The sequence below is a fragment of the Chlamydotis macqueenii genome, chromosome 2 (assembly GCF_036417535.1).
Source record: "Chlamydotis macqueenii isolate bChlMac1 chromosome 2, bChlMac1.mat, whole genome shotgun sequence".
Lineage (NCBI taxonomy): Eukaryota > Metazoa > Chordata > Aves > Otidiformes > Otididae > Chlamydotis > Chlamydotis macqueenii.
This window is the reverse complement of record NC_141557.1, coordinates 18,206,153-18,225,631: the sequence shown is the minus strand read 5'-3', so window position 1 is coordinate 18,225,631 and position 19,479 is coordinate 18,206,153. Positions and strand designations below refer to the sequence as shown.

Below are 19,479 nucleotides of genomic sequence, written 5' to 3'. Positions count from 1 at the left end.
TTGTCCCAGCAGTGCTCATGCTAGGTGCCATTCTCTGCTGGCCTCGCAAGTGAAGGCGCCAGGTGCCTGCAGAATGCAGGAGCTTCAGTGTCAGACAGAGCAGCCAGCCTGCGCAGCCCCAAAGCCAAGGTGAAGCGCAAGGCGCAGCTCAGAGTGCTTGCACTGAACCACCGGAGCAAGGCCAGTTCCCTTCCAGCCCGTACAGAAAAGTGGGGGCTCCAGGCTTGTTCTGGGAGCAGCTGAAGAACCTTTAAAAAAAAAAAGATTTGTGTGACACTGCACCATGCGCTTTCCAAGGGTGTCTGCTACCTTGTCAAGAGTTGAGCACTTTACATCCTCCCTCTGAAGGGAGTGACCCTGATTCGATTCCTTAGCTTGTTGCCAGGTAGGGCTGGTGCATGTCCCCACACAACAGACAGCAAATACAGAGAGCACCAGGAGGCTGGATACCACACGTCTCCCTCATGGTACACACCAACAAAAAAAAAAAAAAAAAAAGAAAGAAAGACACCAAAACAAAAAAATACAAGTTCAAGCTATACGGGTATGCTGGGTTTTTTTTGTTAAGCTGTTTGTTGGTCTGATATCCTCCAAGGAGCCAATGCTGTATCTTGAAAAACAGTAACTTCCTAACACCTGGTCCTCCACGAGCAGAGTTCCCCACAAGCCAGTGCCCAGCCAGGCAGGCTTTGGCCCAGCACACGCACCCATGGGCAGCACCTCTGGCACTGCTCCTGCTGCTGCTGCTCATGGCCTCTTTGGGCAAGGGGCTCCCGCAGCACGTTCTCCAATATCTGTTTTAATTTAGACACTGGCAGTAGTTGTATAAATAACCAAAGGTGCCTGCACCATTGCTGGGCATGCAGTTGGCAGTAAAGCAGCACTGTACCCAATGGGTCATTATTGCCGGTGGTGGTGAATGTGGAAATTGTCATCAGGGACTAAACACAACACTCACTCGTGGTCTCAGCTACGCTGTGACCTGCACGTCTCCCAGCACCTGCCACATCTTGTGCGCCTTCCTGTCTCACCCTCAGTGCTGTGGTGCAGCACCTGCAGGACCCCAACCCTGGGCTCAGGCAGCACATAACCCGCTGCGCAGGCACTGCTGCCGGGACCATCGGGAGTCAGGCAGTGTTTAGTTGTTCCCCATCCTACTTGTACAGCGACGACGTTTGACTTTCATAAATGCAGGCAGGGAAGGGCTGCACCCAGGCTGTAGCTCAGCACCAGGAATCCTTTTGAGTGCTGGGCTGAGTATTTAGAAAAATTACTTGAGCACAGAAGGAAACAGCACAGGCTAGTGATTTAAAAAGTCATGTTTCTCACTGCAAACCAGTTTTTGGTGGAGATGACTGCAGCCAGTTAGGGACAAGAGCCACAGGGCAGCTACCACTCCAACAGCGTGCTCAGCCCTGACAGAGCAGCCGCCAGCACCCAGTAGGTGAGAGCCTGAGTTCCCCACTGCCCGCTGCCGTTCAAAAAGGGAATGTGCAAAAAACACAGCCTTGCTGCTCCTTGCTGTCAACAGGACGCTCTGGCGCACACAATTACAGATCAAGTTCTCACCAGCTCTTGGGCAGTTTAAAAAGATGACAGAGGCTCTTCAGAGAAAAAAACCCAACCCAAGAGGGTACGAGACCAGCAGTTGTGTTTGTTTGTAGCACAAGTCTTCTGTGAGCAGCCATCAAGTTTTGGTTTGCAGCAATCCCCTGGGTTCAGATGCGACAGATGGGTCCCTGCACACTTAAAAGACTCACGGGTTCAGTAACAAACCTTTAATGCAGATTTTTATGGTCTCGTGACTGTGAACCAAAGGTACATGCACCCCTTCGATGGCAGGTCTGTTTTAAGTCATTTGGCCTCCAAGTCACACATCAAACTATGCCCTTCTTTCTGCAGGCTGGCACAATTAATTGTTTGATTACTGTCTAAATGGGGACTGTGGCTTTAAATGGCTTTAAAAACAGGAACACAGGGTGCTGTAGCTGATGAGGCCACACTTCACTTCCTCCTGTCTGGATGAAGTGGGGAGAGGTTCTCCTCAGATTGCTGCAGCCGGGAAGAGATGCTTACATGCAGCACAAAGGATTTTCCTTCAGCACTGCAGCAGAGTGAAAGAAGTTAAGAAACCTTCTGGATTGTGGCCATGTCTTAATTCCACATTATCAGTGCTGTGAGCAATACTAATGGAGACCATAACAGTTCTTCGGAGAGGCTTTAAGAGCTGGAAAGTGCTGTATGATTGCTACCAGCTCCCAGAAAAACGATTTCAAACTAAAACATGGATCCCTGCCAAAACAGGAGCTGCTGTTCAGAACCATTTAAAAAACCCAAATGCTGTTACTACCACCAGACTTCATCCTTTTGTACTTCCCCATCAGATCTCAGCTTAGACCTGCTCCTAACAACTTGCAGCTACACAGCTCCAGGCAGTCCTCAGACCAAAAGTACTTTCCAAGTCAGTTTGAATCCTGACTGTTATAAAAACAGAAAATAGGCACAAACTGAAATACAAGAAATTCTGCTTAAACATAAAAAAGCCCCTTTTTACTGTAAGTGTGATCGGACACTGGCACAGGTTGCCCAGGGAGGCTGTGGAGTCTCCATCCTTGGAGATCCTCAAAATCCAACCAGCCCCAGCCCTGAGGAACATGCTCTGGCCGCACCTGCCCAAGCCAAGGCTGAGCTCCACCATCCTCAGAGCACCCTGCCCACCTCAGCAGCTCTGGAGCCCCATGAAACTGCCCACCCTGCGGAATCCGGCTCCCAGAGGCAATACTGGCACTAACAGTATTCACTACAGGGCAGGTTATTGCACACATGTCCCTTCCTGTGTCAGTCTTGACTGTCACCCTTCTCTTTCAGAGCAGGAGGGAGGAAAAAGAAAAAAAACAAAACCACAACAAAAACAACCCAAAGGAACAAGGAAAAAAAAAAAGAAAAAAAAAAAAAAAAAGGAAGAAAAAAGCACCACAGGTCAAGGTCTGACATAGCTGCTGTTATGAACAGGGCATGGCAATGGCCCCTAAAAATGTGTCATCTCAATTCCCACACTGGCCAGAATTTGAAATGGTCCCAAATCCTGGCAGTCTTCAAAGAGCAGAAAAGGCAGCAGTGTTTTCCCAGCCTCAGATACGCTGCCATATGCAACTTTCTTGAGGTGGAGCTCAGTCATCACCTCCTCATGATGCAGCTAACAGATTGCTCCCTGCATTTCCCCTTCAACTGCTTCCCCAGCTCCCCTCACTCCCACGCTGCCTGCCAGGGTATCTCCTCCAAGACCTGATTTACATGGAAAGGGCAAGGCAGCGGTGGTCCAAACTGCCACAATCCTTTTCTTACACCCCCCCAGATAGCCCTGACTTTTGTCCAAGCTCCTTCTGCAACTCCTCTGGATCCTCCATGCAGCCAGCGCAGCAGCAGAAGATACTGCAGAGACTGCTGAGGCCTTAAATTAGCATTGTCAGCCAATACAATTCCTGTTTTGTGGGTGGTGTTTTTAAGTTCCTAATTTTTCAAAAGATCTTGTGCTCTATTCCAGCCAATACAATACATGTTCTGTGTTCTCGAGCACAAGAGTTGGCAGCCATACAGCGAGGCTCAGGAGTCAAAATCATTGGTTATCTATACATACCTCAGAATCAGATTATCTATATAAAGATGAAAATATTTAACCAGCTGAACCCCTCTCTTACATGCCAGCCTCCACAGTCTTGTCCCACAAATGAGACCTTAAAGGGCCCTTCATCCAGGAGCATCTGCAGGTCTTGTGATCCTGAGGGCAGCTGCCGACTGCAACTTGTAAAACATGACATTTTAAAACTGCTCATTAAAATGAATTCACATCACACAAAAAGTCACCAAAACAATTTTATTTCCAGTGTTTAAGTGGGTATGCACACAGGCATGATACAGGTTTGGATTCATTAGGTCTTCATGCAGAATTATATTCTCAATAAAAGAAACCAGTTCCATCCAGTATCCACTATCTACACGCCTATGTTACAACATTTATATCAAATCTGGTATCTGAAGAAAAGATACACATGTAATATGTACAGTTAAGTTACTTATTTTACAGAAAGATTAAAAATTCAAGTCACATAAAACTCAAAATCTGTATTAAAATTGGAAATATAAAACTCCAATATTTACTGGAATGCCTAAGGAATGGAAGCTCTGTAGCCACCTGTGTTAACATTTGTAAAATGTCATGAAACTCGTTAACAGTAAAATGCATTCATTTGTTTGCAATAAGTTTCTCTAATTTAACAATATGGCACCCTAACAAACCAAATGAATTTATGATGAGGCACTTGTTAGTGACTAAACCAAAAGAACAATTTTTCTGCATACTAATGTCAGGCCAACTCTCAGTCAGAAAACCATGTATACACTACACAGCATGTTGCATCAGATGCTCCTTTCAACATTTGTATGCAGCCATCAAATATACTTTTTCTTAAAATATATATATATACTTTAAACTTTAGTGTTCTTCTGGCTGTGGTAATGCACTGTGAAGACGTTCCACAGAGCATATTGATGAAACCAGCCCAAATGAAGGCTGCATAACAACAACAGTACAGGAAAAATATATATATATATACACACACACACACACACACAGTTACTGGGAAGTGTAACAGTAAGTTAATGAATTGCTGTAGTGGACATATCTCCCCATTTCAGAGATACTGGTAGAATCGAGATCTGACCACTTGGGTCCCAGACAGTTTATGAGGATGGGCATCAACTGCTGGGCTAAAGTTGTTTTTGTTCATATTCTGATAATTTTCACCATTGACCTGATCTGGTGGCTGAAATGGTCCCGAAGGTGGTGTTCTATTAATTAAAGTCATGCTGCTGGAAGAGCTGCCTTCATCTGCCTGCATCTCTGCAGATAAAGGCAGATCTACCTTTGATACGTCTGCTAAGCTAGTGTTCTCAAGTCTGGGCTTTCCAGTTTCACCCGTATTAAGGTCAGTTGTGCTAGTGCGTAAACGTTCTCGTGCAAGCCAGTCTGAGATCGAGAGGTCCTGTGCTGGACATTTCGGCTTCAACCGATTCACAGCTGAAAGCTCAGATTCTCTCTCTCTATTTTGACTTGGCTCTTGAGCTTTCCAAGCATTCAGGACACTTATTTCAGCGAAATCCCTCTGTCCTCCAAGTGTATGCCTTCGCCTGATATTTTTTCTCTTTGCAGTTTCTGCAGAGTTAGCTTTTTGATTCCCCACTCCAAACATGTCATCTGCAGATGATTTGAGTCGCAGCTTTAACCTATCTGTAATCTTAAGTCTCCACGTAGGTTCCTGTTTGTCAGCCTCACTTCTGGCTGATGTAGCTAAACTGCTTGTCGATCTTCCTTTTTTCATTATGTCAAACATTTTGGTCACAGTAGGCAAGTCCTTCTCACTCTTCGCATCCCCTGAACCCTCACTGTCCGTTTTGTGCCGTGCAGACTTTCTCCTAGACAGTGTATCACATTCAATCAGTTTGTGTGAACTAAAAAGTCTGCGACTCTCTAACTTTGGCGTTGAACTTCCCTCAGTACAACTTACTTCGCTTTCTTCGGAGTTCCTCCGACTGGTCTTTACCACTTCCGAAACCTTCCCCTTGGACAGCCTTTCAGCAGCAGCACTGGTGGCAAAGACAGGGAAGTCACTTTCACTGTCTGTCTCCACGGGACGCCCTTCGCTGATCAATTCACTTCTTTCGTCATCCGCATCTTCTCCCTTGCTCTCTGTCACTGACTGCACCTCAGGGCTCAGCATACTGGAATCTAAACCAGTCAGATACATAGTAGATGAAGTAGTTGAATAATCTGAGGTGATGGAACTGACATCAGTTGCTAAAAACTCATTGTGTTTAATTTCAGGGCTGGTTACTTTTTTGCATGAGTATTTGTGCTGGGAAGCCTGGGAGGAAGTGCTAAGCATAGTGCCGGAGTCAGACACTGTCTCCTCAACCTGGGAAGAAGACTGCGAAACAGTCATTTTTGGGTCATTCTTCTGCATGGTTTGCACACAGCTGAGATTCGGTGATTTTGTACATTTTTCATGGTAAGGCAGTGAAGATTCCTCTGAAAGGATACTTTCTTTCTTTAATGTCTTCTTTTCATCCTTTACAACATTCACATCTTTTTTACTGCTGTTCTCTTTTTCCTTCAGGACAAACATCCTCTGTTTTCTCCCTACGTCTCTCTCTCTTTCAAATTCCCCTTTAGCTATGTCCTCTTTTGTTGTGTCACCACGAGACTGTTCTGCAAGCTCCTTCTTGAAAAACACATTATCCAACTCATCCTCTGAACTGCTTGGTTGTGGTTTCTCTTTTGTTTTTTTCCGCTTGCGACTAGCTGCTGCAAAAATGGAGGACACAAGCAGTTCCTTGCTATACTGATCCTTTCCAGAACCCCAAGAACCCTGTTAAAAAAAACAAAAGGGAGAGGGGGTGGTTAGAAATCACAAGGAAACATTCGTTAGCCTTGAGACTTTTCAAAAACATATCCCAGGCTTCAGAGCAGAAAGCCTATCTTTATTCAGGGAATACTCCCATGCTCTTTCTGTAGTCTACATGACATTGCCCAAGAAGTCAACTTTCATCCTGAGAATTCCACTTTTCATCTGAATCCCTTTAACTTGACAAAGTCTAGTTTGTATATACAGCTACTTAGGCTTTGATAGACTAATAAAAGACTAAAGAAAGCTAGAATATACTTCCTAAAAGGACCATCTAGCAATTCCAGATGCCTAAGTAAGAGAATAAGCTTAAGGACAAGGGGAAAGCGAATGCACATCAGTCATCATCTAACTACTCAGCTGTTGCCAACAGGATACTTCTCTGCTCCATAAAAACAAAATCACAGCCCCCATGCGACAGCGAACTGCCTACTACTGTAGCATAAACGCACCAACCATACGAAGCAAAGCACTGAGCAGATACAGTGCATTTAATATTTTTGCTCAAACAACTTTTTCTTGGTGCAAACTTTATTCCTATTCGCTACGTCCTCAGAAATTAAAGAGGTGCTCGAAACAGTGAAAACTGCCACTGTATGACTTCACAAACCAGAGTCCAACAGCCAGACAATCATATAGCGGCTATATTGACCACGACAGCCTCAGCAAAAGTGCACCGATTTGTTTACGTGAACATGGAGAGGGAAAAGTTGGGAAAAACTTCTACTCAACCGACAGTAACAAAAATACTCATGGTTATCCAGAACCTCCTGCTGCATGACAAAGACCATCCTGTGATCTTGATGCAGAGCTCAGAGATCAGGACAGGGTCGGCATTAAGTGTTGCTGAGAGCCGCCAGGAAAACAAGCACCTGAGAAGCCTGTGCAGTGAGTACCTACAGTGACTGCCTGGCCTTCTGGACAGCAGGTGACAGCTCTGAACTGCTGTGCCAGCAGACAAGCGTCAATCCAAAACTGACTGGCAATGGAGCACTGGGTGTTGGGGCCTACCATTTGCCAAATGACCAGAGGAATTCTTCTCACTACTCAAATGGCGCTCTTGCATTAGCTACTGTCCACATAAAGGATGAGTGAGCTCCACACACTCTTCGTCACGCGTTGGGAACAGGTGCATGTCCTTCCCACAAAGAAGGATATCGAGCAACGCAGCCAGCTGGAGCTCCACTTGGAACATGTCTTGCTGCAAGGGCTGGCTGAGCTGTAAGCAGGCTCCTGGCCCAGGCAACGTGCATGCATCCTACGCTGCTGCTCACAGGCCCATGACTATGGCCTGACCGATGCTGCTGTTCTGTGGCGCTCGCAGGTGGTGTCAGTGAGATGCAATCTGCAACAGTGCACTGTCCTGGCCCAGGCAATGTGACATGGTGTCCTGTAAATTGGGCTTTTTTAAGAAAGTGACTGAGCCACCAAGCATCCTCACAAAGCAACTGGGCTGGCACCTCAACAATGAACCAGGAGGATGCATTAAGCCCTGTTCTCAGCTCAAGGAGGGGCATCAGTGATACACCTAGAATGCACACCAGCAAAAAATGGTGCACACCATCATGCGCTCACAGTGGACTGAGGTCAAGTGCCTGCTGCTGTATCACCCAGTGTTACAGACATCTCCAGTGTGAGCAACTATTGAACAACAGCCCAAGAGACTGAAAGATTTGTCCATGGGTCAGACAAGAACTCTGGTGTTAAACTGAGGATGGGACTATTGCCCATGTTCCAGTCGTATACCCCCCAATCTACTAGGCTGTCCTCCCCAGCACAGCAACGCTTCCCAGGGAGATTTTTCATAGCAACCTTTAACCACAATCTTTGGCTTCCTGTAAGAGGAGCAGCTATTACGTTCTGAGTAAGAAAGGCTAAATTCTATGTACACTTTTCTCAACGAAACAGGGAAACAAATACTGTCTGGGAGTAAGTAGTATGCCAACAATGACAGGGAACGTACTATATACATTTACCTCCACTAAATGAGATGCAAAAAGGAGGTAAGCACTCACAGGTACAAGAGTTTGGAACAAAGCTGTTTACGTGTGCAGCTGAACACTTCGGCAGATACAGCTAACTGCAAACGAGTTACACTTTTCCAATGCAAATTTTAAAATTATTTGATCAGAAAACAGTATTACCATTACTAAAAAAATTCTATATAAGCTCTATAGTATATCTTCATATAAGCGTTTTAATAAAGCAAGCAAATCAGATTTCAGAATCTTATAACTACATCATTTCACAAAATGATTTACCTTAGATTTTGCTGAGTCACTAGTAGCTGAATCTGTGGAAAAATTAAAAAAAAAAAACAATTCTGCTCAGTTCTGTGCAATTTTTTGTTGTTACTACAGACAATGCTGGACTTATGAAAAAAGACAAGCACAGAACAAAATGTGAAGCAAATAAAAACCAGAACAGAGTGAATAGTCAGAGCTCACAAAGATGCAAGCTGCACCACAGAAAGCCACCGCCATGAAAGGATGCTGTGAATTGTAGGCAGAACCAGCTCAATGATAGGAATGGCAAAGGAGCCCTGTTCTTCTAAATAAAAAACAGAAATACTAATGTTTATTCAATGTCTTAAATATACAGCCCCTGCAAAACCGCAGCTGAGACACCTTTTCAGGATCGTACTGTGTACTCTCCTGAGATTCAGAACACACAAAGCAAAATTGAATGCCTTAGTACTGTTGGTTGTCCTAGGTACAAATCATGGTTCATGTAGTCATTCTTTTTGTGAGGTTTTAAAGGAAATGACTTATTTTGTGTGTAAAACCCCAATTACACATCTCCCTTCACCTCTGACTACGTATAGGTAAAATATTATTTTTAAATCGGCTAGATTTCAGCAGCTACCAGTTTTGTACCTTTCTATAACAAGCGCTATTATGAAATGAAAAATGGACACCATAGTTTTACCGTCTCACAAAACCCAAGATTATACAATTACAAAGGGGGTAGGAAGGGGCTAGCACAATGACTAAAAATATGAACTTGGATGCGTTCCAGCTTTAGGGACTTTCTCCCTAGGAAGAAAGAGCTGAGCCCCCTGCCACACCCCTTTTTGACACATGGCTAAATGCTTTATGACTAGAAAGACTGGTAGACCATACCATGCTATTTCTCCTCAGGGTCTGCTTCAGAGATAACAAGAAACAGCAGAAAAACTTTTAAAAAGTAGCATTGATCTGTTTAAAATACTCTTAAAAAGAAAATTTACAGTACAGATCAACTTTTTTTTTTTTTTTTCCATTTACAAGAAACGGGGATTTCTGCAGACAAGGCAGCTACAGTGTGGGCAACAGTCCTCCTTCTTCCTACAGTTCCAGCTGTCCATCAGTGACATCACAGAATCCACTAATGACATCACCGTGTGATAGACTCCTCCCACTTCACCTGTTACAACATTAGTATGAAGTGACTGTTTCAGTAAGTGCTGAACAACCCTTTGAAAACTGAAACAAAAGCTAGAGACGAAGCGATACATTTGTGGGGTACAACATGCTGGGTTAGTGCAATAGCATAGTGAAGGGAGGAGGGAAAAAGTCACCAAAAAAGAGCCTGCAATGCTCGTCCTTAGCCACAAAAGAGGATGGCATTTATAAACAGAAGGAAATCAGCTTTAGTATAGACATACTGCAACATACTTAAAGTGTCCATCACTTGACAAGAAAACATAACTCAACTTTTTGCATTCCTAACATGGGAAGGAGCAATATTAGAACACCACTGAAGATCAGTCTTTCTGCCATCACTACAAACCACTTTACAGCAGCATATCTGCTTCACCTCACGATGATGATTGCATGGGTTACTGTGAATAAATAAAATAGTATGTGCAAGCCTCATCTTTTAATGATTATATTCCTGTTAGACAACAAAGTTTTCCAAATTATATCATGCATGATTATCAACAATTCAAGTCTTTAAGAAGTATTAATGATCTTTTGGAAAAGAGAAAAACAGTTTATTAGTAAAAGAAAATAGGAAGAGAGAGTTACAGTGAGTTAACAGAGTAGGTTATTCTAGCCTATGGACTAACACTGTCCGGGCAAGAGTTACCTGATACGTCTCCAGGAGATACTCCCGTTCTTCCAATGTTGGTGAGTAAATGATCTATGTTTGGCACTGGCTGAGATTCTACAGTGTTTTCCTCCTGAACTGTTGTCTATAGTTAATAAACAAAGATCTCTTCATCATCGTTTCACAAATAGTTCATTACGATTCAACAGCATTTAGAAAACTCCATTATTCACCTGAGAACACGATTTCCTCATGTGTTCTTATTTTCCCATTTTGCTTTATTCTTTTAAAACAAATGCATGGCTTTTTTTTTTTTTTAAATCATTACTGCAAGAACACTGGAGAGCTAAAAAGGTGCCTCTGAAGAGTAAACCATATAGTGATATAATAAGAAAGACACAGACATTCTAGAGGCAGCAGAAGCAGATTCTAAACTACGATAATTAGAACACATATTTATGACACAATACTTACAAAAGGTTCTTCAGCATCATCTTCTGTGAAAAACCAGTCATGCTACAATTCAAAATAAAAAAGGTGAAAACCCCACAGGAAACAGAAACGCAAATGTGGAACAATCAAACATGGACATTACTGAAACCGATATCCTGAAGTTCGAAGGATAAATACTAGGCCCAAACTGGCCTAATAAGAGAAAAGCTGGTCGATCTGTGTATGATCTTATTTATTCAATAATGAAATGCATCCACTTACTTTTTGGATGAGTGTTTCTACAATTTTATATTGGTCTGGCATGTGCGTAACCATGTGTGTCATATTATCATCAGATGTCCTCACAAGTGTTGGACCAAATACTATTGCCAGGTTTCTTGGTTCCATCTAAGAAATGAAATATTTCCACATCATACATTTATAATGAGAAAATACAATATTATGGGCCAAGTACATGAATAAAACACTATTAGCATCTGAGAACTATTTCAAATAAGAACAAAAGGTTTTTAAAAACACATTACTGACTTAGGTAGGATGTTACACTACACAAACTCTCCTATACACAGCTGTAATAAATGCATCCAACATTTCTGCAATTCAGAATTCAACCTTCCTTAACCCACTTCAAATAAACAGCTCCACAAGCACAGAAAATTCAAGAACTCTGATACTTTCTTCACATTTTCAGGGGGATTTTTTTCCTCCAATAGAGACTATTTTGTTTTGAAACAATTATGTCGTTATTTATTTATTTATTTAAATGAAAAGGCATTGGTAGTTTCCTGGTTTTTTTTTTCCCCTGAAAATGTTTATATGACACATGAAACAATTAAGTTGGTAATCAAATACTGTATTATGCGTACTGACAAAGAGCTCATTCAATTTGCAACTACTTTGGAGTAGGCAGCAGCAATCAACATCATAGACCCAACACATCTATTCATAAGACAGACTCAGTTATCCAATCATGTCACATTAATCATCCATTTGATTTACTTTTAATGTTACATCTCTGACAAATAATTCCAATAAAGTAGCAGCAGAATACTTACCTTCTATTTTTACTTACTTCTCTGACTTACAGTATACTGTTGTGACACAGAATAGACCAATACTACATAGGAGGCAAGGTCCTTGTGCTTACCAGAAGGAACTTGGAAACACAAAGACATAAGCCCCTAATGCTCACTTTGACTTGTATTGTGGCCTTTGACAAGTTCTACTATGATAGTATCACCTCACTCATCTAGCCTTATAAATTCTATAATATTAACATCATTCATACAGCGCACCAAAACCATAAAAGGACAAATAAAGGTTTACTTTAGGCATTGCACTTTAAAATGACATTTACTATCATAATACTATCATTATAATGCCAGTAAAGCTTGTAAGTTCTTACGTATTTTTAATAAACACACATACATACTTATCTTTCATATTTAACTGAAGGTATTACTTGAAGAACTGATGTTGGAATCTACCATATTCATTAGAACAGAGTCATTTTCTGATCTTTGAAGTGACTTAAGATTGGCCACAGATTCCTCTGCATAACGTCAATCACATCCATTTTCTCCCTGTACCCTGCACATTGGTAGCCAAGGAACAAGCCACCGTGTTACCTGCCCTGAGGTACTTATCCGTAAGCACATCCATATTGTGCACAGCTTTGGATGCAGCTACCCCTCCCCAAGAGGTCAGAAAAAGGGATATTATTATTTGCATTTACTGTAGGATTGCAGCATGCACAGAAGCTCTTAATGCAAACTAACTCTTCCCCATCCCATGGAAATGACAAAAAGCTATTCTTAGTTGTGGACTAAGACCTTGCAGTGGTGAACCACCACCCTTCACATTATGAATTTTCTTTCTTAAAACCAGTCAAACCAGCATCTACAGGGTCATCAAACATTCAAGTAATTAGAGCAAGTCCTAGTTTTAAGAATTACTCAAGTGTCCAGGAAACCAGGCTTCACACAAAGCTGGTGTGACAGCCTTTGTCAACAGGTTCATTCAGGCCACAGACATCCACCTGTACCCTGCCCAGGCACATTCTTATTGGCATCTAGATAGGATTATGTGAAATTTACAGACCTGGGATAAATTTAAGATGTAAGCAGTTATTCCCACAATAATCAGCATCAGTTTGAATAAACTTAATTCACACTAAACAGGTGCATATTTTGCAGGAGTCCTTAGTCTAATCCAAAAATCTTCTCAACATAGTAAACGTCTTAATTTTATATACCATAATTGATTATCACCTTAATAGAAATAATCCTGCACAAAAATTGCACTTAATGAATGAAACAAACCAAAATACATTATACTTGTCTATGTTTCTGATACCTTGTTCTTTTCCGAGTTCTCTGCTACAGTCTTCAGATGTGCAGAAAGAAACTTAAGAGTCTCATAATGATGTTCAGGTAAATCATGAATCTGAAATTAACAATCACTATTCAGAATATTAAACATTTAACACTAATTTTGTAGTGCATCTACAACACATCTGATTTCAGCTTACCAGTCTCTTCAGTGTTTTCAGACGTTCAACAGGATCTTCTTTTCTATTGGCATCTATAAAATCTGCGTATTTGTCTGTTAAAAAAAGCAGAAATTTCTCTCACATATACGAGTCTGCATATATATGTATACTATATATACACACTTACACACACACCCCTCTCAGCCCCCAGGCCCATCCTCTCCCTCTGTGAATACAGGTAACACTAATATATACATATATATACACACACACACACACACATATATATATATAAAATGAATGACCATTTGAAGTCTTAAATTAGCTCATTATATTGCACATCATATAGTAAGACGGCAGTAGGGAAAAAAAGAGCTTTCACAGAATACTGCAATAGTAAAATTGCAAATTATATTTTTTCCTGCAAATTCATAATTCCTTCACCATCAGAAAAATTCTATTTACAGCTCTCATTCTTAAGCTCTATGATCAGGACTCCCTGCTCTTTAAGGAAGAAAGAGTATTTATTACAGAGTTCGAACGGTTCCACTGGATTTTCTCTCGAATAATCTGAAAGACGCAACACAACTGTTCAACAGTATTCCTAAAGACAAAATCATAACGTTAACAACTTACCATTAGTAAAAAGGGGTTCTGGGAGCTTTCTGAAGAAGGATTTCAGCAAACTGCTTATCACATTCAAGTCTCGCCATTTCTACACATTTAGAAGAAAAGGACAAACATGCTTTATATTTCTATAATCACAACACAACCAGAAGCTTTGGGGAGTTCAACCTGGAAATAGTGTGATGGGAGACTTACATCGTCATGAACATCAATGTCAGTCATTCCTTTGTTGAGCTCTTCTTGCATACTTGAAATGGCAGCGTTATTTCCAGGAACTCTGTAAATACCTGTGTACTCAAGACCTCTTTCTTCAACCAGTTTGCAGCATATATCAACAATCAGTGGAATATACTGAAGAAAAAGTAAAGTTTATATATACACTTTAAAGTGATTCATACAAAAAGTATTTTAAACTCACAATGGAAAGAAAAATTGTCCTTCCATACTTTGTTAGTATGAGCTGGAGGGCAGTCATCTAGTCTAACACCAAATGTTCCTACAGCAGATGGCTTCTTTTCAAACGTCTTCCTCATAATGCTTGGAATGCCTTTTCTCCATGTCCCCTTGTCTTTTGGTGGGCTCGTCTCATCTTTTTGTTGTTAGCATAATGCAAACAAGGAAACAGAGAAGAAAAATAAGATCTTTTAAGTCACAAAAAACCATTGTGAATACAGGTAACAGATTTGCAAAGATCAACTGACACCTACTGCATTTTTACCTTTTACTGGCCCAGCTTCTCGCAATAACTCACTGAACATTAGTCTGTCTTAAATATACCTTCTTTTCCTCTTCCGTCATTCAAAAGATACATTTGAACATACTCACACTCCAGATTTAGAAAAGCAAGTAACTGAATGGTACTGTAGAAAAGCAAGCAGCCGAATGGTACTGTGGCATTTCATCATTTTAAGACTAAAGGTACATACATTGCATTTAAAAAACTAAAATCTACTTTTAGTAAAACTAGATTAAGTCTCTCTACTGAACACAGTGCTGCACAAAGTACCTATTAAACTATACAGCCATGCTCACACTTGTGCAGACCTACTCACTCTTTCAAAAATTACCGGATTTTATTCACTCCTAAGTCATTCCAAACAGGACTCAAATGCTTACAAGTATTATTTATCCAAAAATCAGATTTAAAGTTCAGTTGCTCTGTTTACCTCTCCTATACAATTCATGTAGCAAATCAGAATTCCCATTTATCCTGTACTGCCAGTTGCCTAATACAATAGCACTTCCTTCTTATTCAAGTATTTCTGGAAATATTCTTTCAGCAGATTTGACATTTTCTTAATATCTGCAATTTAGTTACATAATCCGTAGCACAGTAGGAGCAAAAGGATATCTGTGGGTAACAAACCAGAATTCACTCACAGCTTAAATTCAAGACAAAATTGTTCAAAAATGGTTGCTCAAAAGTGACTGCTCAGCCAGTTGCCTGAATTTGTATACAACATCCTTACAAGCACAGTCTGATCAGAAATATGATACATTCTGAAAAAAAAAAAAGTAGCTTGTGACATTATTTGATGGAGTTCAGTTACTGATTTAAGTTGCAGTGCCAGAATTCAGCAGGCATTAATTTTGCTCTGGAAAAAATACAGTTTCACTCCTGTATTTTAAAGTCTGAAACAAAAAAAGAGTAGTTCTCTACTTCTGAAACATTTCAGTGGGAAACTATGGTTTCTTAACAGTATATTTAAAATATAAATTTACCTTGCTATTTCTGAGTCAGTTGGAGAGAGAAGTACAAGTTACACATAAAATTATGTCCAAAGCTTGGCAAAATTTTGGTTACAAGAAGTGTAACACCTGTATTTTACTACTACATGGAGCTGTAGGAAAAAAAACCAAAATCCTCTTGAGAGAGGACTGGAATAAAAAGTTTCAGAGATCTGAGAAGACCTGTAGTATATATAAGATAACATTTAAATGAAGTAGTTACAAGAAATGAGCAATTGTAGCTGCTGCTTAATAAAATACCTGGTTAATAACTGGTCTGCATCTGTATACTCTATCTGTCCCATACCTGGAGATGTTCATTGTCAGGCTGGACAGGGCTCTGAGCTACCTGATCTAGTTGAAAGTGTCCCTGCTCCTTACAGGGGGGTTGGACTTGACGGCCTTTAAAGGTCCCTCCAATCCAAACCATTCTATGATTCTATTCATGAGTGTGAAAACCCAGAGTAAGGCACCTCGATGGTCTCACACTGGGGCTACAATGAACTAAAGAAATACACAAAATACACAGACCTTTAGTAAGAAGCTTCCTTTCAGACTCATCCTTAGGTGAATGTGGACTTTGGGTCCTCTGTTCTGCTTTAGTTCCAAGCAGAGTCTGTCTGATACTTAGACTCTGGCGAGGAGTTTTGGGAGATGGCTCTGTTTTGCTGCTTGAAGAACTGAAACAAGATACATTACTTCAGTAAAAATAAGCTAGATAAGACGTCTACAAAAACTACTGGCAGGATGTAATTCACCTACCTCATCATTGTGCTGTATTCTTTAATCCTTCGACTAATTAGATCTCGACTAGTGACACCAGTATCCTATAAAATAAATACAACCTTATAAATACATTTTTTTACTTTAATAGTACGATTAACTCTTCCTATCAACAGACCGCATATAAAAAAATTAACATTTCAGTACAGTTAAAAAAAAATAAAATCTAACAGGCAGTCCTTGAGAACAGTAAGGATAGAATATTTTAAAACCATGAGGAAAACTAAAGTTAGTAACTACAAATGAAATGCTGCTATTTAGACTTTTTTTCCACAGCAATACAATCTGATTAAATCCTGTTAAATTGAAAGTAACTTTAATTAAAAAAAATATGCAAGTCAACATACCCTACTACTCTGAAAAATCCAAGACTATGTGCACACAGTACTTATATTACTACTACACATATAGCTGGAAGAATCATGAATTCAAATGTCCATTATCATCTGCCTAATAATATTTATTAACCGATTTTCCTTTGGATAATTACTTCAAATCTGAGTAGATGTGCATGACCACAGACATGAATATTCCTCTGTTGCTCATCACTGAAATAAAAATGCACTGAGGACAATACTGGGACAGGTATCGATATGTTGCGTACAATACTATATGTTTGCCTTTTGTAATTAGCACTAACATTTAATTCATAGAAGCATCAACATCTAATCAGAAAACACACATCCTTCAAAGTTTCACTTTTTAACTACTGAGAAGCTCATCCCATTGTACCACTGCACACACCACTTTGCAATGCAAGTCTGAAGACAGAACACACTGGTTCTAATGCTACAATTTTATTTTTAAAAAGATTAGGGATTTTTGACAGATCAGTTTAATATAAAGTGTCTCTTTAGTTAAATCAGCAATGACATTAATTCATTTATTTCAAAAGCCTGCTCTCTCATTATGAGTATATCAGGCTTTTTAAAACTCAATTTATGTACTCAGTTACCTTGCATGTTCCTGTATAAGTTTTGGTCTACTGTTTAATGGAAAATTATTTCTTCTGTTGAAGTATTAATTACAAAAAATATAATAAATTTTTAATTAAGAGACAAGAACTACGGCTTCTGCATTATATATTATATGATTACCTCATCATTTAAGTTGCTGTTGTCCTGTATTGCTTTAATCCATGCTAACATATTGTCTCTGTCCTCAGCTTGAAACAGATACTCGCAGTCGGATGTGGTGAGTCTAAATACATTTTTCCTCTTGGTTTCGCAGTATGAGATGTCTATCAAACAAGCATTGATGCTTATAGGTTGTTCTTCTTCAGATGGGGTCACTTGTTCCTTTTTATCCTTGTATAAATACAGTGAATGACCTCGAAGAACAACGTACAACTGCTTCCATGGCCGAATGCTCCCACCAACTCGCTGGAAAACATCAACTGATGTTAGTTTGCTTATTTGTTACAATGCTGAATGCTACTGGATTAAAAAAAAACAAACAAACAAACAAACAAAAAAAACCCACCCCAAAAAACTCCCACTACTTCCAGAAGTTTTAAAAAGAAGGACTAACCACTTACCTTTACCATTCTTAAGACTGGCCTGTGGAAAGACTACACAAAAGAACACGAATTGCTCTCCATTAGAGGAGTAAAATGCTTGATAGTCTGCCCTTCCTGATCACTCAACTAAGCGTGGGTCTGCATATGACAGCAGCAAAAACCAGAATGTGACTAGAATTTCCAAAAGGTATTAATACAAATACAGTAAAAAAATACCTAGTGGACTCCTGTCCATGCCTTTTCAGCTTCATTCAAGCCAGACTCACATTTACACACCACTGCAATTCCAGACTCCCTATTTTCCTTTAGCGTTAGTCTACACTTGTGCAGAAGGTTAATCTGAACCCAACTCCACAACGTTCCTGAAAACTACAGCTGTTTTCAAACTACAATTGCCAAGGGACTGAGTCTTACTACTTAGTCATTAGAAACAAGTTTACTTCACAGACGCTTTGAAATGTAAAATCAAAATCACAGAATCATTTAGATTGGAAAAGACCCTTAAGATCACCGAGTCCAACCATAAACCTAACACTGTCAACTTCACCACTAAACCACGTCCCTAAGCACCACATCTACACGTCTTAAGTATTTCCAGGGATGATGACTCAACCACTTTCTTGGGCAGCCTGTTCCAGTTCGTGATAATCCATTCAGTGAAGAAATTTCTTCCTAATATCCAATCTACACCTCTGCTGGCACAACTTGAGGCCATTTCCTCTCATCCTATCAGTCAGAAGTTCAGAATACAGTTCAGAAAGCAGTCTGTAAAAGAAGCTGAAGAATTCACTAAAGTCAATGTTCTAACAGGTCTAAAATTTTGTCAGTCTTACTGATGCTCATATCCCAAAAAAATTCATTAAAAAAAGCAAAATGGGGAGGCTTTCAGTTTCTTATCTTAGGTTTCCACAAGCTTAATATTCGTGCTAGGTTAAAAAACCAAACATGACAGGGTACCTTTCCCTTGTCTGTAACAAGCTGACGAAAATGGAGCCATCCTTCCTTGGAGGCATCACCAAAGACCTCAGAAGAAGAATCTTTTCGGGAACCAGAGTCTTCTGAAGATTTCTGGCTGTCTGAGACCTAAAGAAAACATCACAGAAATAACTCCACAGAGTACTTCTAAATATGTTTCTGTACAATATCTACATTCAAGATGTTTCTCTCTTTAAAAGCTCACACTTCATTCAGCAAAAAGCCCCTAAGAATATCCCCCTGGGAAAACATAATTTCTGAAGTTCCCATACAACAATAGTGACCTTACACATCCCAAGAATACTGTGAGAAACCGCAGGAGTCTCAGACTCTTATTAGTAAGTTTTTACAAAAGCACGCCATAGATATGCTTTGTTTACAGAAGCTGAGGAAAATGAAAAAAATCAAGG

The 19,479-nt window shown here is 40.3% G+C and overlaps 1 protein-coding gene across 4 annotated transcripts in view; it reads right to left on the bottom strand.

Moving 5' to 3' along the window:
- Positions 1-3,860: 3,860 nt before the first annotated feature.
- Positions 3,861-19,479, bottom strand: part of ARHGAP21 (Rho GTPase activating protein 21) — a 122,714-nt gene continuing 107,095 nt past the window's right edge. For all 4 annotated transcript variants that reach the window (XM_086742145.1, XM_086742144.1, XM_086742146.1 and 1 more), the window contains 14 exons: positions 19,052-19,177; positions 17,673-17,957; positions 16,555-16,619; positions 16,324-16,472; positions 14,511-14,653; positions 14,260-14,415; positions 14,074-14,152; positions 13,477-13,550; positions 13,302-13,391; positions 11,208-11,333; positions 10,968-11,009; positions 10,533-10,638; positions 8,723-8,754; positions 3,861-6,425 (listed from right to left, as the gene is read on the bottom strand). In XM_086742145.1, coding sequence (XP_086598271.1) covers positions 4,692-6,425; positions 8,723-8,754; positions 10,533-10,638; positions 10,968-11,009; positions 11,208-11,333; positions 13,302-13,391; positions 13,477-13,550; positions 14,074-14,152; positions 14,260-14,415; positions 14,511-14,653; positions 16,324-16,472; positions 16,555-16,619; positions 17,673-17,957; positions 19,052-19,177 — 3,207 coding nt within the window. In that variant the 3' untranslated portion in view covers positions 3,861-4,691. The remainder of the gene's footprint in view (positions 6,426-8,722; positions 8,755-10,532; positions 10,639-10,967; positions 11,010-11,207; positions 11,334-13,301; positions 13,392-13,476; positions 13,551-14,073; positions 14,153-14,259; positions 14,416-14,510; positions 14,654-16,323; positions 16,473-16,554; positions 16,620-17,672; positions 17,958-19,051; positions 19,178-19,479) is intronic.